Genomic DNA, 19,935 nt, shown 5'->3' with positions numbered 1-19,935 from the left:
ATTGTGAAGCTTGAATATTTAAAACTCTGGGGCTCAGGAAGTGATACCCTGAAGTGTGGTGCCTCAGTGTGCTAATAGTACACTAAAGGAAGGGGGTTCTGGCCTCATCTCTGCACCCCTTCTCCCTGAGGGGAGCCATAAAAACTAGAGCCTCAAACCACCATATGGTTTGGAGGAGGGGTTAGACATGGCTCACACCTTCTCCAGGGAAGGACAGCTGGAAACCCATGAGTGTCCTGTCCTTAGGCCCTCAAAGACAGAGCCCTATGCAAGTGTCCCCAGAAGTTGGTCACAGCATTTCTATATGACCATGCAAGCTTCCTTGCACAAAATAGGAGCCCCCTGGGCCCCGGCGTCTCTTGAAGGCACCTGTTATCCTTTTGTCTGTCACGTGTCTTTTGTAGCATGCGTGAGCCCTGGTCCTTACACTGGGTGACCATGGGATCACACCTTTCTGCCTTCCAGAGAAAGCAGTAACACATGTGTCATGGTAGCTCCATTTAAGACCCTGAGTTTTGTGCTGCTTATGCTGTGAGCCTCCCCGGACCATGAGACAGTCTGTGCATTAATAAATCCTCAACTCACTCAAGCTGGAGAAGCCCGCCTTTCTGGTGCATAGGTTGAGTTGCTGCTGTTGCAGAGGATCAAATCCCAGCACCCACATGGAGGCTCACTATTGTCTGTATCTCCATTTCTAGGGGATCCGACCCTTCTATCCTCCCGGGGTACTGTGTGCATATGGTGCACTTACATGCGTGCAGGAAAAACACCCACACACATTAAATTAGAGCATTAAAACTTTTTTTTTCTTTATAAAGGAAATATGTCTTCATTTAGAACTTGATAGGAGAAAATCAACAAGAGGCCTCTTCAAGCCCCTTCCCCAAGCCCTTCAAAACCTACTCAGACAAATGACTGGAGAATCTGTTAGTTCTACCAACAGTCTTGTTAGCATAGAAATATAATGACAAAAGGTGAAGAAGAGGGCAGGGCGAGCTGATGGGTTTGTTGGTAAAGCACTTGGACCAACACCTATGTAAAAAGCTAGGCATGGTGGGAATACTTGTAAACTCAACTCTTAGCAGGGGGCAGGGGGCAGAGGTGAGTGGATCCCTGAAGCTCATTGGTGGCCAGCCAGCTAGGTGTGGGTGAGCATATTACTTACAATGAGGTCTATCCGTGTGTGCTGCAGGCCGGTACAGTGAGTTATTTTCAAGCCTAAGGAAAGGTGTACAGCAAGCACCGGCAGCACGCCTTGCTGCACAGCCCAGAGCTATCAGGCCAGCTCATCTGCTCTGGCCCTTCTGGCTGTATCCTCCAACAGCTGACTCCCTCTGGGCTCCAGCTGCCCTCTATCACCCAGGAATATCTCCACCTTGGGAACCTGAAACCTTCTCTTGGTGACCATTGTGTACAGCAGGCTCAGACTTACAGAGCCACACCACTGGTACTGGAAGCACAGATTTTTTAAAATATTTTTTATTATAATTTTTATTAATTACACTTTATTCACTTTGTATCCTCCCTGTAGCTTACTTTCTCCTCCCCTCCCAATCTCACCCTCCCTCCCCCTTCTCCACCCATGCCCCTCTCCAAGTCCACTGATAGGGGAGGTCCTCCTCTCCTTCCTTCTGATCCTAGTCTATCAGGTCTTATCAGGAGTGGCTGCATTGTTTTCCTCTGTGGCCTGGTAAGGCTGTTCCCCCCTCAGGTGATCAAAGAGCAGGCCAATCAGTTCCTGTCAGAGACAATCCCTGTTCCCATTACTATGGAACCCACTTGGACACTGAACTGCCATGGGTTACATCTGTGCAGGGGTTCTAGTTTATCTCCATGAATGGTCCTTTTGTTGGTATATCAGTCTCAGAAAAGACCCCTGGGCCCAGATTTTTTGGTTTTGTTGCTTTCCTTGTGGAGCTCCTGTCCTCTCCAGGTCTTACTGTTTCCCACTTCCTTCAGAGATATTGGCATCGTTTGTTTGTTTGTTTGTTTGTTTTGTCTGTACTTGGCTGGGGAGACAGATCAGTCAATATAATGCTTATCACAAAAGCGCAAGGACATGAGTTTGTTCCCAAGAACACAAAACTGCGGGCATGGCCAGGTAGATGGCTCAGTGGGTGAAGGCACTTTCTGTCAAGCACAGTGACCTGAGTTTGACCCCGGTGGTGGAAGGAAAGAACAAGCTCTCACAGGCTTCCATCTGACCTTCACCTGTGCACTCTGGGCACATGTGTACACATACAGGAACACATACAAACAATAAATGAATGTAATTTAAAAATGTAAGCCAGTTATGGTGGCACCAGTCATCCCAGTGCTGGGAGGTGGTGACAGAAGGTCCCGGAGACTTGCTGGCCAGCCAGCATGGGGTAGTTAGTGTGCTCATGGCCACTGAGAAACACTGTCTTAAAAGATAAAGTAGATGTTTCCAGAGGGATGACATCCAAGGTTGACCTCGGACCACCTCACACCTCACATATTAAAGTTATCTTTATCAAACTGTGTTTGTTTCTTAGCTTCTTACCCTGACTAGCATTAAAATAATTGAGACTTTACTCTGTTTTTTGTTTGTGAGCTTTACAACACAATAACTGAGCAGTTTTAACTCTATTCTTAACCCTCAAGCCAATCTGGCTTCCTCCCAGAGATACTTGCACTTTGTGTTTTTCCCTGCTCAGCTGAACCTGGTTCAATCTCCTACTTCCCCGTCTCTCTCCTCCTTCCCTGGCTGGCAGGAAGTCCAGCTCTCTTCTCTCCCCTGCTCAGCAATTGACTGTAAGCTGCTTTAGTGGCATATCAGAGGACAATTAGGGGCAGTGTTTACACAACATTGAGATGGGATTTTCTCAGAAAAAGGATTGTAACCAGATATGGGGGGTACAGAAATCAGCATTTAAATTACACATTAACGTTATGCCCATACACACATACATGTAATTATGCCTGAACATGGACCTGCACTCACATGGATACATACCCACCTCAGCACACAAATCTCTTTTTGAGATTCCTGAGGAATCAAGCTTTACTTGAGACTATGAGAAGTTGGGTGCTGAACTCAATGATTGACCAGCTACGAGTGAACATTCCCAGCAGTGTTGATCCAGTGGATTCCTAATAGGAGCCATTTTGTTTTCCTAATCTAATCTTGAACCACACTCTTTAAATCTCTCAGCATACATTTTCCTTCAGTTACTTTGGTTGGCTGAAGAAGTCTAGTTTATTAGGTTGATGACAAGTTTGATGGAAGTCAAATCTCTCCCCTCCCTCTGAGGAGACTGGACTCCCTTGTACTTGGTCTGGTGTTTTACCTTCCCTTCCAGCATGAAGACAGGATGGCAGGTTGTGGATTCTTACCAGGTCAGTTTTCCTTGTTTTCCGGATTCTCAAGGCTCCTTCAGAAACTGAGAATGGGGAACAGGGGATGTTGCTGGCTCCTCTGAAGCAGGCTTTTCTGGCCTCTGCTGCCTCATTGTGGTGGAAAAGGCACCACCACATGCCACACTGGACCTTTCTCTATCTGAGGTCCTGTCCTCCACCTCCCCAGCCAGCAGGAGCCCTGCTGGAGACAGGAGGAAGGTTCAACTCCAGCTTTGGCAGCTCTTGGGGTACTTACTCCATCTACACAGGCAGTGACCATGGTGACAGCATGGGAATGTGTCCTCCCCAGGTTCAGCCGCAGTTCCCATCGCATCTTGTCCACCATGTCAGCAGAATCCAAGCCAAACAGTCAAGTGTGCAGTCATACCCATTCTTCAGCAGTGAATCCCAGATGTTCCCATCTGGCTCTTTCATGAGGAAAAAAAAAAAATTCAAGCCTCTCCTCCAGGGCTCAGGAAGGAGCAATATCTCTTCCATCACTCCTGCCATGGGCAGCAGAGGTGGGGATGGCTGAGACTGGGGTGAGATGCAGGTGAGGGCTGGGGAAGGATCAGATCTGAAAGTCCTAAGATTTTTGGCCCCCTTTGCTGGTGATTCTCAGTAGATGTTACCTGTAATTCTTCTTTATTCTCAACTTAAGGGTCCTTGACACTGACTCCCAAACAAGTATAAATCTTTCACAAAGCATGTGTCTACCCCAAAACACCACAATTGACCATGAACTCTCTCAGAAAGGAGTTTGCACAAAATATTTGAGACCAAACCATTCCATCTGGGGAAGCAATGTTCTATGTCATTAAACAAAATGCTAAACATTTAAGGAGAGCTGGACTCCCTTGAGCACTTGAGGTGAATGTGTTGAGTTGAGGTGACCAACAGTGGCTCTCACCGTCCTTCCCATCCTCCCAGAAGAACAGTTTTGGTTGTCATCTGGGAGGTGAGAGCAGGCACCATGAGGTTGCAAGGCTATTACTGAGCTTCTAAGCCCAGTGAGGAGCACTGGTTAGTTGTCACTGGAACCTCAAGTATTTAGAAAGCATACTCCCTAGTTCACATCAGGATGCAGCAGGTGGTCCTGGAGCCTGAGGTGAACACAGCCTAAAGAAGAAGGGCTCTCTAATGGCCAAATGGCATTTGGTCCAGTTATATTTAAATGTTTGAGGGCATTGAAAATTCAGTCTCTCGTAATGTATTAAAATGCCATTTTTTCAACTTAGAACAGCTATAAGCTAGAGCCATTACCCAGCATCCTCAGGGTTCTTCTCAGAGTATTGTAACGCTGGTCTCATTCTCCAGTGGAGCTCTGCTCTGCACTCGCCTAGGCTTAGCTGAGCCTTGCGAGCATGGAACCAGTGGCTGTGCTCTGAGGTCTCACAGGCTGCACTGAAGAACAATCCGGCTGCTCCGAAATGAACACAAATGAAGCCCAGGCATTGTTACCTACTTCTCTGTCCATGCAAAGGAGCACACAGCAACCTGTCACACGTTGGCGCTTTCCATGGAAGGAGGCTCAGACGAGTTACAGTGATGACAGCTCAGCACACACGTGCAACTTCAGCTCTCACTCTGAGAAGCTCAGATGGGTTAGAATGATGACAGTTCAGTACACACAGGCAGCATCAACTCCTGCTCTGAGAGCACAGGAAGCCAAAAGGACTGTGCCTGTTTTGCTTGCTGAAAACTGGTCATTACTTTAGGCAAGATAGGGAGATAATAATTCGTACAATAATCAAGGTTGTCAGAACCCAAGTTCAGATTTTGCTTCGAAATTTGCAGGCTTGACAGTCGATGTCATAGAATCCCAATGTGACCCTTTCCCGGAATCTAAGGCAGGAGGCCCAGGTTTCCTTAGAGACTCTAGCTGGGGCGTGAGATGTTGGGGGGGGGGAGGGAGAAGGAAGGGGGCGGATGCTTTCTCATCTCTCTGCCTACTCTTTAACTCCATCACGGTTCATAAGAGGTTTCGGTAGAAGTGGTTTTATACCCCAAAGCCTAGATATGCTTAGAATAAAGATTTTGTAATATATGTGGGAAAGCTGTAAAAAGTAGTTTATTTTTCTGTTCTGGAGCAGAAGGAACCTGTGGCCTGCCTTGTGCATGCATGCATGCTCTACAGAGGCGTCATCGAAAGCCTCCTTCATTTCTTTCTTCCTCATACATCTTCCCTGGCATAATCACATGGGATTCCACTAGAGTGTGGGCGTCCCAAGACAGGACTCTCCCCTAGTGTGTCTGTTGCTGTGATCAGTGCCCCTGAGTGTCTGAGCAGCTGTCCAATCAGAAAACAGAAAGGGAGACTGACAAACACTGCCACCATGTGCCCCCCTCTCTCCCTCCCCCTCTCTGTGTGTAGCAGCTCTCTATATAATTTCTTGGGGATGTTTTTCCAGTTTTGAGTGATTATAAGAACCACTAATTGCCCTACTATAGAGGGATTTTAGACTTCTATTTAGAAACCCAAAACCAACTAAGAAACAGAGAAACAAAACCCAATTTTCCCACAGGCTCTGCTTTCTCTTCTCAGGCTGAGCTATAATCCCCGAGGTTGGATGCCCAGCCAGTTTTCTGTGTACACACGTAACTGTGGTGTTTGGTATCTGAGCACTTGCTTCCCTAGAACTCTGTTGGCTGCAGATGAGGTTATACCTTACCCATCAGCCTACCTGCTCTCACACAATGACAGCAAGGCAGAGAACAGAGGAGCCAGGAGGTGAAGTGTCAGGGCCTAAGAACCCAAGAGAGTAACTAGAAAAGATGACACCAGCTGGAGAGCAGGTGCCTGGCTCCTGGTGAGGCCACCAGGCTCCAAGGACTGTCCAGTGGCCACCCAGGCATGGACACCCCAGGCTGCACCTGGTTGCTGCTTCTGCTGCTGCCATTGCTGCTGTTGCCCCTACAGGTGAGCTGGGTTGGTGCTGGGGACTGTGCTTAGCATAGGTGGGTTTTTCATTTTCTGGGCTAAAAAGAAAAAAAAGAAAAAAAAATGGCAGGATAACTGAGTATAATCCATCTGAACCTGGAGCAAAAGCCAGCATTCAACTGAAGCCAGGGGTGCCGGTCACCTTTAGAGTAATACAGGCACACAGGTTTCAGAGGAAGGTAGGGTTGAGATCCACGTCTTATGAGGAAGTGGAGAGCGGCTGAGGAATTTAATACCGGTGGCAGCCAGTACCCTGCGTTCCCACGGGCAGCCCATGCTCTCTGTTCCAGTGGCAGTCTTACATGCAGCTGTGGAGTGTGACCTGCTGGATTTGCTCTGTTTTAGTGGGAAGAGAATATTGTGTCTTTCTTTAAAAAAAAAAAAAAATGAATGTTTTCGGTTAGCATATGAGGTGGTTGGCTTCGTTACGGATTTTCATGTGTACTCACTTCTCCTACATCCCTTCCCTGGCTCCCCTCCCGCAGCCTCTTCCTCCCACCCCACAAGCCTCCTGTAAATGCATGGCCCCCGCACCCCCTTGCTTTTCCAAAGATCTCTTCATATTCTAATTGATCCTCTCTCTCTCTTTCTCTCCCCCTCCTTTCTCTCTCTCTCTCTCTCTCTCTCTCTCTCTCTCTCTCTCTCTGTCTCTCTCTCTCTCACAGACACACACAGAGAGAGAAAGAGCCGACAGACCAACAGACAAACAGACACCACACACCAACACACAAAGTGGAGGCAGCCAGTAGTGGTTGGGAGTAAGCACTACAGGGTCTGAAGCTGGTTGCTTACATGACAACAAAGGACTCCTCCCCACTTTCAGAGGAGGAGGCTCTGGACTTGGCTGACTTCGATGCTCATCTCACCTCAAGTCCATTTCATCCATGGTTCCCGGAAGTCTAGGTGGATTACTCCAGCAGTGCAGCTGGATGGTCAGGACTTGAAACAAAAACCTTGTTGCCGTGTTTTCTTTACTTGCCAATAAAGCTAAAAATTGTGCTTTGCTGCCTTTCTGGGCACCGTAGTGAAGGAGGGGACCCCATGGATGGCCTGTACTTGGTGATGCCTTGGCCAGTGGTATCATCAGCCTTCCTTTCTGTTTTCCCTAATCACTGAAGGGGGGGGGGGCTACATTCGTGCAGTCACTAGTTAGACCTCTGCTAGGCCAGACTCTTGGATGGACACTAAGTACAGCAGCAAACACAACAGGGGGTTCTTTTGGTACACCCTTGGCACACCCACTCTAGCAAAGCCCCGTTTTTGAAATTGGGTGCCTTGCCTAGTATCAGCTGCTTGGAATTATGTGTTGCATTTTGCTGCATTGAGAGCTGAGCTTTTAATCAGTGTTTTCATCTCATCTGTAGTATTTCTTAGAACCCTGACTTATTACCCGTATGTTAGTCTGGATTTGAGTATATTGCAAATCAAATCCTATCTCCATCCTTCCCTCATGCCTGCCCCTGCCTCCAAGGAGTCTCTCAAGGAAACGGTGACACCTTGTCCCATGTTATGGTGGCACAGCACATGAGAGGTTAATTCACCTCCAAGGGGAAGTGAGGATGGTGGGGACATTGGACTCCTCCTGTGGACTGCACCTCAGTGCTTGGCTGAAGGAGCTTTGCAGACGGCAGTGAATTTTGAAACTGTAGGAGCAGGGGATCCAGAGGAATTGGGAGTGCAGGGTCTGCCCTTGTTGAAGAACTGCATCATCATCAGGTGTCCGGTCATTCACTAAACTGGCCGGAAAAAACACAACCCCTCCCTGCCTTCAGGGTTCCTCCAAGTTCTGTTTGCAAGTGTCTTTCACAGGAATAACACCCTCCCAACACACACCTAATCTCCACAGTAAGGATCCTCCCCCTCATACCAAATCTCCATAATGAAAACCCTTCCATCATACCTAATCTCTGAAGTGAGAACCCTCCCCCACACCTAAACTCCACAGTGAGAACCCTCTGTCCCATACCTAATCTCCACAGTGACCCGCCCCTCCATACACACACACCGAATCTCCAGAACCCCTGGCATTTTGCTGAGGAAGTGTTGTGTGTACTGGTTTCTCTCTGAAAACTCATACCCTTCCTCTGTCTTTCTTTTTTTTTTGAGAATTTCATATGTTTTGATCATATCCACTCCTCCCCCAGTTCTTCTGAGACCCACCTCATCTTCTCTACCCACCCAGATTTATGTACTTGAAAAAAAAAATCAAGATAGATTTATGTTGTCCCAGTAATCCTGGATATATGGCTTTCCACTGGAGCTACGCTCTTGTAGAAAACAGCATTTCCCTCTCCAGTGGCTAACAGTTGCCGAAAGTTCCATGACTCTGACATGAAGCCAAAGGACAAAGCCAGAAGTGTGTTCTGTAGGCGGACGACCTTGTTCTACACTCAGAGATACCCAGTGGCAAGCTGTCTACCTGGTTGTCATTTTTAATCCTACAAACCCAAGAAGCCTCTTGTTGGGCCTGTTGAGCCAGGCTGGATTCAAAGGCCAGAGATGAGAGAATCTCCCAAAGAATGAAACTGGTGTTTTGTGGTTGGCACTGTTTTTGAATTTCTGAAGAAAGTTTTCTTTAAACACCATAAGGCTAGAGAAATGGTAGAGAGATGGCTCTGTCAGTTAAGGACCTGCAACAAAAGCATGAGGGCCTGAGTTCAGATCCTTAGTTCTGACATAAACAGTCAGGTGTGGAGGGACCTGTCTAGAAAGGCCGAGAAAGACCATGCAGCCTGCTGGCCACCAGCATCGCCTAATGGTTGTTTGGGTTCAGATCAACTACATAAAGGGCAGCTGAGAAAGACATCTGAGGTCGACCTCTGGCTTCCACACAGACATACATGTGGACCTACATGGATGCACACACACACTACTACTAATAATGATGATAATAAAACATTGCTAGCAATTATGCTCTGGCCACTGAAGTCCTTGAGGGACTTCACTGGGAATCTGAGAGTTGGAGCAGTGGATGACATGGCAGTCAGGGGCGGAACTTAGGCCACCTGGGCAAAGAGCAGCCAGATTCTGTGTGTCCTAGCAGCAGCAGCTTCCTGGAAGGACTTTCTGCTACTGTCTACAGAAACTGTATTTTCAAATGGTTTAAGACAGAGAGTGGGTTGGAAGAGCATGTGCTCCAGGCTGGGTATCTTGAACTAATGGCATGATCACCATTACAAAGGCCTGGTGTCTGTAACTGCACCATCAGCAGGAACACAGTCCCTCTGGTAGAGAGAGTCCTTGAGAACCTCTTCCTGGCTTCTCAGGCTGTTGCCAATAAGGCCTGCAGCTACATCATTCCATCCTCCACCCAGGTCATTGCCAGCCTTGTTCCTGGGTGTCTGCTTCCTCTTCCTGTCATTAGATCAGGGCACACCAGGACGTCATCACTGTAACTTGATGAACTCTGAAGGCATCTTCGTTTGCAGGTGCTATGGATGAGGACTTCTGCATATGTGTTTAGGGGTGTCATTCAGTTCCCAGCAGAGGGACGAGAAGGGACAGGAGTGGTCACTCCAGAGGATGTTCCAGGGTCTCTTATGGAAATATGAGAACTCTCAGTCCTCGAGGTGGACACAGAGGGCTAGAAGGGCCAAAGAAGCCTAGGAATGAAAGCAGAGCTTAGTGTGTTGCTTAGCAAGGGGCAGGTGTAGAGAGTGAGCAGGTGTCAGTGTTCTGTTGAATTAGGGAGTCCTGAAGAAGGAGTGCTTTGTGAGAAAATGAGCTAAAAGGGTCGATTCCGGCTAAGTTGACTCCAAGGGGACTGTGAGATACAAGAGGAAATAGAGGTTGCCTAGAGACTGTCATAGGAGAAGGCAGATACTTGGCCCTTCCTGTTTGGAGTACATTTTTACATGGTGTGGTGTGTGTGTGTGTGCACGCGCAGCTGAGTCTGTGCAAGCGTTTGTATGCCTAGGCATGCATGTGTAGTCAGACGATAGCTTTCAAGAACAGGGTGTCTCCTTCTAGCACAGGCCCTACAGATAGGTGTAGGTCATCAGACTTTGCAACCTTACCTGCTGAGTCATCTCACTGGCTTCTTTAAGCACTTTTAAAAAATTAAATAGTAGAGCTGATACATTAAAAACATAAAAGTCGTTTTTTCAAGGTACCATGTAGTGAAAGAAACGAAAGAAAGACTGATTTCCAACATTTTCAGAAAGAAGAAAGAATATTTTCTATTTAGGGTCTCCTTCCTTCCTTTGTTTCTCTCTCTCTCTCTTTCTTTCTTTCTTTTTTCTTTCTTTCTTTCCTTCCCCTAATGTATTCTGAGAGTTTTTTCTTCTCTCTCTCTCTCAAAAGATCTCATTGCTCCCCTGATCAGGTTAGCCTGAACGACACTGTGACCTGGTTCAAGTCCAGTTCCTCCTGTGAAAGGGCAAGGGGGTCGGGGGAAGGAGGAGCTTGCCTGCCTGCCCCTGTGACAAAACAGCCTGAGGTAGGCTGCAGCTGAAGAAGCCAGCCTGGGGACAGTCCTACCTGCACTGCAGAGAGCATTATGCAAACTGCCGTGAGTGGCGTCCTTTTCAGAGGAACTGCCTCAATTGTCCGGGATGGAGGTGTAATAGGCACTCTTTACAGAGTCATTTCAGCAGCAGGAACAATTGCGAGTCTCCTGCATCATGCAGATGAGCCATTCTGAGGCTGCATATAGAGAAGAGAAAGCAGGCGGGAGCTGCTGGGCTGATTTCAGGCACCTAAGTGTAAACCTTTCATGCTTTAACTCTCTTTGAAGATCCAAGTGACTTTTCCTTGCCTGTTGGTTGGGCACGTTTGTGTTATTAGGACAGAATTTATCTACAGAGCTAGAGTGTAGAGCAGTTACTGGAAGATTCCATCTTCCACTGAGGGACTTGAGTGACAGGAGAGAGTCCACACAGTCCTTGCCGAAGCCCTAAAGCCTGGGACAGAAGCAAAATCAATTTCTGCATTCATTTGCAAGAATTGCAGTTTCTTTAAAAAGTTTTTAAAATTTATTTTTTTATTTTATGTGCATGGGTGTTTTGCCTGGATGTCTGTGTACCCTGCCTGCCTGGTGCTGATGGAGGTCAGTAGCTATTGGATCTTCTGGAACTGGAGTTGCAGATGATTTGTGAGCCACCATGTGGGTGGCTGGGGATTGAAACTAGGTTTTCTATAAGAACATACAATGCTCATAATTGCTGAGCCATCTCTCCAGCCCCTACACCCTATATTTAAATCTCCCAATATTAGCCAACAAATATTCAATGTCTGAACATAATAGTTTAAGGTTGGAGAATTCGGAGACTTTGAAAACTTTTTTCTTTGGGGCTAGCGGCACAGTGCAGGTACGACTGAGGTGCTTTCTAGCATACATGAGGACTTGAGTTCCACAAAGTGCATGCCTGCTGTCCCAAGGCTAGAGAACAGGAACAGGAAGACCCCTGTGACTTCACATACATACCCATGAACACACACACACACACACACACACACACACACACACACACACACACATACCTCTTTTCCTTTAGGTAAATAGAAATAGAAATATAGTCTGTGGCAGGCAGCAAATGCCATTGTTTTCTTTGACATGAATGAAATGACCTCACAGCACTGCAAGGGCAGCAGTAGACGCGTGTAGAGTGTGTCTGCGTGGGCATGCCCAGTGGTGACCTAGTGGAACCTGGGCCTGCTGATCTGGACGCTTGTGATTTAGGTTCAGATCCTAGAGACCCCGACTGTATGTGTTACATTTATTGATACCATGTTAAAAATAAAAATGGACAAACTTAATCATGCTTAATTCACTAAAGAGAACAAGAACCCCATCACATGCAAACATGAAGAACAGAGTTTTACTCAGAATAACTGTGTTTTTCAGACTCTGCCTAATGGGAAGGGCAGCACTGTTTTGTACTTTGCCAAGCCGTCTGAGTGTCTGGTTTAGTGGGAGACAGCCGGGTTCTCCTCTCCGAGTCTGTGTTTAATGACTTGCCAATGCTGTTTAGTGGAAGGATGTGCAGAGTCTGGCCTCCCATGAGTTTGTTTTGGAAAGATCTGAATGCTCTGAATGGGAATTCTGGGGTTTCTCTTTTGAGACTACACCAAAACTTGACAGTATCACCATCCCAACCATTACCAACGATATGAAATCCAAATATACTTGAATGAGCTTTCATTACTGTTGTAACCTTCCCATGGATGCCCACATAAATGCCCTCTTGGACAAAGAGGGCAGCAGCATACAAAGAAATAGTTCTGACCAAGCCCAGCTCAATAAACCCATGAATTTGTTGGAGTCCTTTACAGAAACTCCAGGAAGCAGTATTACCAAGAAGCCCTGCCCCAGCATGAGTGACAGCATTGCTGCTGTTCCCTGTGAGACCTGCCGTCAGCTCCATGGATATGTCCTCTGCTCTGGCCCCTTCGACAAAGTCTTGCTTCTATACCCTCAGGCCTTAGTGCATTTTGTGAGTTTTGTGATTATGTGCATGGGTGTTGTGTGTTCGTGTGTGTGTGTGTGTGCATGTGCTAAGGTTTCCATGTCTTTGAAAAATACATGGGCTGTGCAGGAAGCACCTTTACACTCTGAACTATTTCACTGGCCCATCAAAATACCTTTTATGAGATTTTGTCAGTTGTTCATTTTTGTACCATTTGCTTTATCATATACTCCCAATGTGCACACTTTTCCTGACTCTATCTTTAAGTACACACACTCCGGTTTACTGTTATCTTTGGACTCCATCACAGGAGTTGTTTCTTTTGAGTTTCTACAGTCTCTTGTATGGATTGTTTTTTGAGAGGGGACAAGACTGTTGGAATATAGACCAAACACTAGGAATTCTCCGTGAAATACCACGTTCTATTATCTTACCAATTACTGTAAATGAAGGAACAGGAGAGGCGACAAGAAAGAACCCCAGCTAAGTTCCATCTTTCAGATGACATTGGTGTTGACAGATATACATGCATGTCGACCTTTGTGCTGACCCTGGGGAGACAAGGTTAGCAGAGCAGCGGGGTGAATCACAGCATCATCGCTGGCAATGAGACACCGGAGGCCTTTGTCTCATTTCCTTGTGGCTAGGGACAAGGTGGTCATAATTTGAGATGCAGAGAACAAGACTTCATAGCTCCTGACACTCAACACAGGGGCTGGGACATGGCTCGGCGATGGAGTGCTTGCCTAGCACCCAGAAGATGCTCTGAGCTCCATCCCTAGAACCATGAAACAAATCTAAACGCAGAGGCTATTTCCGAGTGTTTGTGCTACACCCGGCAGTTGTTATAGGACGCCGATAAGAACATTAATTAATGACACTAATTAATTAGAGTCCTTTCTGCTTTGAAGGGCAGCGTCATTAGCAGCTTCCAAGAAGAAGCTGATGATTGTCTTAACCACACAGGTGGGCTTGGGAGTCAGTTCTAATGAAAGAGGCCAGAATCTGCCCTTCGCCCACAGACAGGTGGGATTGAGTTCTTTAGTGCCTTGTTCACATACACTCTGCAGATTATGGGATTGCAGCTAGAACCCCAGGGTCCTGTCAGTGAGCCCAGTGATGCCTTCATGCCTAACTAGAACATGAGTAACCTGGGAAGATCAGAAACCAGACCGCAAGCAAGCCTGCAGGCTTGTCCACATCACATTCTTGCCCTTTAGATTAAAGTGCACTGGGTTGGATCCCTTCAGGTTTCAGGGCGGGTAACCTGACACTGTGAACTTTACCTACCCTCTCAGACTGCCTGTGAACCCTTAGCATTTTTATTTCTATTCTTTTACTTTATAAGTAAGTCGTTAAAAAAGCTTAATTTTATTGCAGATGAAAACGACTATGACATAAGTTAATGTGGGCAGAACGCATCTTGACATACAGGTAGATGGCGGCTATGGACTGGACTTAATGAGAAACAAAACTGTTGGGTTACATTCTACATATATGCCCTCCCCTGGCAAATATCTGAGGCCACAGTCTAAATCCAAGACTATCTGTCTGAGTTCCATCAATTTTCCTTAGGGAAATGTGGCAGTGTCTAAAGGCATTGGTGACAGAGGGAAGAAATGGTTCTAACCAAGTCTAGCCTGTGAACCACTCAGCTTACTGGGCTCACTGACGGAGGTGTACATGGTCCATAAATGTCTGCATCCCTGAGAAGCCCTCCTACCCCAGCATGGAGGATGGCTTCATGGCAACATGGATAGAGCCACCTCAGTTAGACTTCTACCCTCTAAATCAGTGCCTGCCAACCTTCCTAATGGCTGTGACCCTTTACTGAAGTTCCTCAGTGGTGATCCCCCAGCCATGAAATCATTTTCGCTGCCACTTCGTCACTGTAATTTTGCTACTCTTATAAATCATAATGTGAACGCTTTTGGAGTTAGAGGTTCGCCAAAGGGGTTGCAACCCACAAGTTGAGAACTGCTGCTCTAAATAGTTCCTCTCTCCCCAGTAAAAGACTGTGTTCATCTGAAGCAGGATTATATGTGGTGGAAATAGGTAAGAGGGTGTGGACTCTCAGGTGAGGCTCTGAAGATTCCCCATCCCTCCTTCTGTGAAGGAGCAACATCAGGGCTGATCTTGTTGGGGGTCTCTTCTGGGCATCCAGAACTCTTCTTATTAAGATGGTCTTGGCTGTTACCTTTCGAGGACTAGATTCCCCAGTCCACCTCTCTCTCTTTCTTTCTCTCTCTCTCTCTCTCTCTCTCTCTGTGTGTGTGTATGCGTGTGTATGTGTGTGTGTGTGTGTATGTGTGTGTGTGTGTGTGTGTGTGTGTGTGTGTGTGCATTTAAGTTGTATGACACTATTCCTGGAGTGACAAGAACAAATGTCTACTCAGCTCAAATAGGGAGCCAACATCAAACAGCCTAAAGTAATGATGTCACCAAAGTCCAACTTGGTGAACCAATGAGTTTATTGGAGTTACTACTGAGAGTGGATTAGGAGGATTTACAGCAACAGAATGACTCAAAGGCAACTATGTCACTGAAAGCCCACCCCAGCATGGGTGATGACTCATGAAACTCAGAGCCCTGGAGTCCACTGCACAACTCATAGGCAACTTGATGACTGAAGAGTCTCCTCTTCACTGCTTATATAGCTTTGAAATCGGGGAAAGGGCCTTGTACATCCTGCAAATTTCAAAGATTTCTTGAGATTTGTGAGTTGTTTATTTCCTGAATTTAATGAGCTTTATTCCAGGGTGGAATGCTTCAAATCAGAGGCTTGTGTCTATGTATATACCTGTTTGCTAAAAGGGACACTACTAGACATTAACATTAAAAGTCTGTTGGCACCAAGTGGAGGCTTTCTTGTCAATGATTTCAGGAAGGCTGAGAGACTAATGAAGGGAATGCTTTTCTCTTCATTAGGCTGTTTGCTTATTGTTGTAGCTACATATTCATACCTGGTAGACAATGGTCTTTAATGTCATACCTGCAAATTCCTAAAGCTCTCTCACTAACCTTATGAAATCAGTAGGCAACCTGTGCCTCAACCTTAGGAATGACAGCAGCTGTTAAGAGGGCAGATGCTTGTAATGTCCAGGCTCAGATGGTAGCTCTGGTGTGAGAGATAGAACATGGATGTTGAGCCAGCTCAGTGCCCAGCTATGAAGCTCAGGTGCCACAGATCCAGGCTGTTAGCCTCACTGCCATCCTAACTTACACTGTCATCCTGTGCCCCGTAGGGAAAGAGCCATCAGCCTCTACAGAGATCCAAAAGAAGATGGGTTCTCACCACCCTGGATCTGGAGGAGGAAGACCCAGGTCCCTTTCCCAAACTGGTTGGGGAGGTAAGGACATGCTCTCACCTTTGTCTACAGCATGTCCCTTGTGGAGGGAGGAGTGGCCTTTGAAAGGATTCTTGCTGGTGTTTGTCGATTGTATCTTTAGGGAAAGAAGCCAGGGAGGGTCACACCACTCATTTTAAAAGGAGCCTTGACAGCTTCCTGCCTGACGTAGAGCCTGACAGTGGGGAAGTGTAGGCAGGACCCTGGGCTGGGACTGCTTGATGCCTGATTTCTACTGTCCATGCTTCCTCCCCCTTTTCCCTGTAACCGTGAATAACTAACATGCAGATCTGCTTCCCTGCCTCCATGAAGATTCATCTTATTCTTGACCATAGGGAGAGATTATTAAAATGTCTGCTTTGCTACAGGGCATGGTTGTACACACCTGTAAAGTTTTATCACTTGGGGGGAAAGGAAAGTTGGCTCCATGGATAAAGGTGCTTGCTGCTGAACCTGACAATCTAAGTTTGATCCCCAGGACCCATGTAGAGGAAAGAGAGAACTAACTCCTGATAGTTGTCCTCTGATCTCCACTGGCACATGTACACACACACACACACACACACACACACTCACTCACTCACAAATGCTGTTGCTGCTGATATAACAACTTACTTAGAAAAGAATGAGAGATGGGTTAGGCAATGGCTGCTCACAGCTTCTCTTCCTAAAAAGTTATATATAGCCTTTCTCATCCTCATTCTTAAAGAGAAAACCCATATTAGCCGATTGGTATGTTATTCCAGGTACTTCAGGCTCAGGTTTAGGAACGTCACTGTGAATTAAAAGACCAGGATCTGTGTGCACACGCCCTTTTCATTTAAGGATGTGGCTATCCGAATTCCATCTTCATTCCCCTGGAGGGCGGCACGTACCGGAGGCCGTGAGATGGGCATCCTAGTATGTGGTTCTTTCTAATACCATGAACATCGGTGCTGCTTCCAGTTTCTCTAGTCCAGTCCTAGCTGCAACCCATATCTTGATTTAATTGCCTTAAAAGACTTATTTTATTTTTAATTGTGTGTACATATCAGTGCAGATGTCTGTGGAAGCCAGAGAAACAGAATCTCCCTGGAATTGGAGTTAACAGGTGGTCGTGAGCCCCCTTAAATGGGTGCGGGGAACCAATCTCTGGTCCTCTGTGAGAACAGAACAGTGAGCACTCTTAGCTACTGAGCCTGCTTGCAGCCCTCTGCCCTGGTGTCTTCATTCCCACAGCTCTGCTAAGCCCTTTTCCTCTTTATCCACCCACTGGACATGTGACGGCTTGTTACTGTTCCTGAAAGATGCCTAGGTTCTTAGCCTTGCTTTGAGAAGGTCACCGTGATTTAGTTGCAGGTTCCTTTGATAAATTTTTCTGTTTTCCTTCTTCCAGCTGTTCAATAATATGTCAAATAATGTGTCACTGATGTATTTAATCAGAGGACCTGGTGTGGATGAATTTCCAGAGATTGGCTTATTCTCAATGGAAGATCACCAGAGTGGAAAAATATATGTTCACCGCCCTGTCGATCGAGAAGTGACACCATCTTTTATGGTATCTAAAATGGGATAAAGACTAAGCTTGTGTTTAGTGCAAAGCTCCTGTAAGGTATTGAACTTGACTTGCGCTTGTTGGCTGACTCTGTTGGGATCTGGGAAGTCAGCACATTTTCTAGTGTGGCAAGTTGTGTAGATACCTGCGGGACACAGCCAGCTTTGGGGTCACCTTTAGGGTTTGCTAGCATGGGTGTGAGGTGCTTTCCACTGTCCCGACAGGATGAAGGAACCCTCTGTAAAATGCTGTGATTTGGCTTCTGGCGGGATGACATTTGGAGTATGGAGAGCAGCTACACACAGGCCCCAGCCTGGTTGCCGCTAAGGGAGGGTTTGCTGGTCAGTTATCCAGGACCTTGTGGACTCCAGTGATTTTAGCACTCCGGGGGACTTCTATGCCATTGAAATTCAGGTTCCAAACCAGGAAAGAAAATTACAAAGAAAGAGGCCTCCATTCACAGGGTGCTGTATCAAGTTCCCACCTCTCCTAGCTACACAGGATGCCATCCTTTGTTCTGTGGACTTGGGGAGCAGGGCTTGGCGTCAGTTAACCCCTTCAGGGTGGGAATATGATTTTGACTATCTGAGCAAAACAATTTATGAAGGGTCCCCCAGCAGTCTCTAGACTACTTATATACAGAACATTAGCCTTAAAGTCACCGGAAGGCTTGGACTCACTTTTAAAGATGCGGGTATGCTCCCCAAACCCCACCAGATGCAAAGTTGAGTATGTGGTTTTTCTGTAGCCACAGGATCTCCTGCCTTCCTGTTTGGGCTGCTGAAGGAGCTTCTCGGGTGTTAATAAACAAATGCAGCCCTTGGCAGCTCCGGGAGTCGCTAAAGTGCTTGCCGTTCAAGCATGAGGCCCTTCATTTGATTCTCAGAACCCATGTACAAAGCTGAAAATTTCGTGCAACTGTAACATCAGAGCTGGGGACTTAGGGACAGGAGGATCCTAGCTGGCCAGCCAGTCTAGCAAAGCTGGTGAGCTCCAGGTGAATGAGAGACATTGTTTAAAAAAATTACTGTGGGGAGACTGAGGCAGACACTAGACGTACGTGAACCACACGCAGATGACTTCATTCATTCCGATGTAGGCAGAGAGTACGTCTGTAACCAACCCTGAAGCGCTGCTGGGGCTGCTGTTCTGTGGCCATGCTGAGAGGCACAGGGCTGGCACAGCAGCAGCAGGGGTTTCAACAGGATTGAACCAAATGTTTAGTCTTGGTGTGGCCTGCTTTGCTTTAAATGTTTGATTGGGACGTTTGGAGCTGGCATGAGTGACACAATGCAGGCTGGACAGCCACAATGCAGGCTGGTATATTTATTTCACACTGTAAATATACCAGTGTCTAATGCAGTAAACCATTCTTGAAAAAGACACATGATCATCTCATTGCATCCAGAAAAGGCCTATGACAAAATCCAACATCCCTTTATGATAAAAGTCTTGGACAGATCAGGGATACAAGTCCCATCTAAACATAATAAAATCAATATACAGCAAGCCAATAGCCAACATCAAACTAAATGGAGAGAAACTCAAAGCAATCCCATTAAAGACAAGACAAGGCTGCCCACTCTCTCCATATGTCTTCAATATGGTATTTGATGCTCTAGGTAGAGCAGTAACACAACTAAAGGAGATCAAGGGGATACAAATTGGAAAGAAGTCAAATTATCCCTTTTCACAGATGATATGATAGTATGCATAAACGACCCCCAAAATTCTTCCAGGGTATGCCTACAGCTGATAAATGACTTTATCAAAGTGGCTGGATAAAAAATTAACTCAAAAAAGTCAGTAGCCATCCTGTATAGAAATGACAAATGGTCTGGAAGCTGGCAACATAGGAGTGTTTTCTGAAACTTGGGGTTGAGATGGATGAGCTGTGCAAGTCACAGATAGTTCCCAAGCACCATTAAGAACAAAAAGGTGTAATATGTTAGGGTGTGCATCATACCCTAGGGGCCTGATGTGAGGTGCTCACTAGAGAAGACCACCTGGACATGGGTTAAAGCCAATAAGAAGTCTTTAGTATCTGGCAGGGGACTGCACTGTGGGTTTGGTACCCTAGTGCAGACCTGAGCCTTCCTTGGGGTGGGCTTTTAAGCACAGATCTTATCCTGGGTTGATATCCTTAGTTAGCAAGAACAGCTAGCCAGAAGCAGAACCACAAAAGCCAAAAGGTAAGGTTAGTACATTCAGGGACTTTCCCAGAACTATTGTCTTTGATGGATTAGCTCTCTGTGCTCTGTTTGGAAGGAGGTGTTTCCTTCATGCTGGGTTCCAAGGCGTGACTGGGACGTCATGGCATCATTTGTGTTAAGGACTTGGGTTCTG

At 46.5% G+C, this 19,935-nt stretch overlaps 1 protein-coding gene across 1 annotated transcript in view; it reads left to right on the top strand.

The window, feature by feature from the left end:
- The first annotated feature begins 6,083 nt into the window (after window positions 1-6,083).
- The window catches only part of Cdh26 (cadherin 26), a 43,697-nt gene continuing 29,845 nt past the window's right edge, over window positions 6,084-19,935 (top strand). The window contains exons 1-3 of the mRNA XM_060381299.1: window positions 6,084-6,280; window positions 15,954-16,058; window positions 17,431-17,592. Of these exons, the coding sequence (XP_060237282.1) occupies window positions 6,215-6,280; window positions 15,954-16,058; window positions 17,431-17,592 (333 nt within the window). The 5' untranslated portion in view covers window positions 6,084-6,214. The remainder of the gene's footprint in view (window positions 6,281-15,953; window positions 16,059-17,430; window positions 17,593-19,935) is intronic.

Source organism: Meriones unguiculatus, chromosome 4, assembly GCF_030254825.1.
Source record: "Meriones unguiculatus strain TT.TT164.6M chromosome 4, Bangor_MerUng_6.1, whole genome shotgun sequence".
In the NCBI taxonomy this organism is placed as follows: domain Eukaryota; kingdom Metazoa; phylum Chordata; class Mammalia; order Rodentia; family Muridae; genus Meriones; species Meriones unguiculatus.
This window is presented reverse-complemented; position numbering and strand designations above follow the sequence as displayed.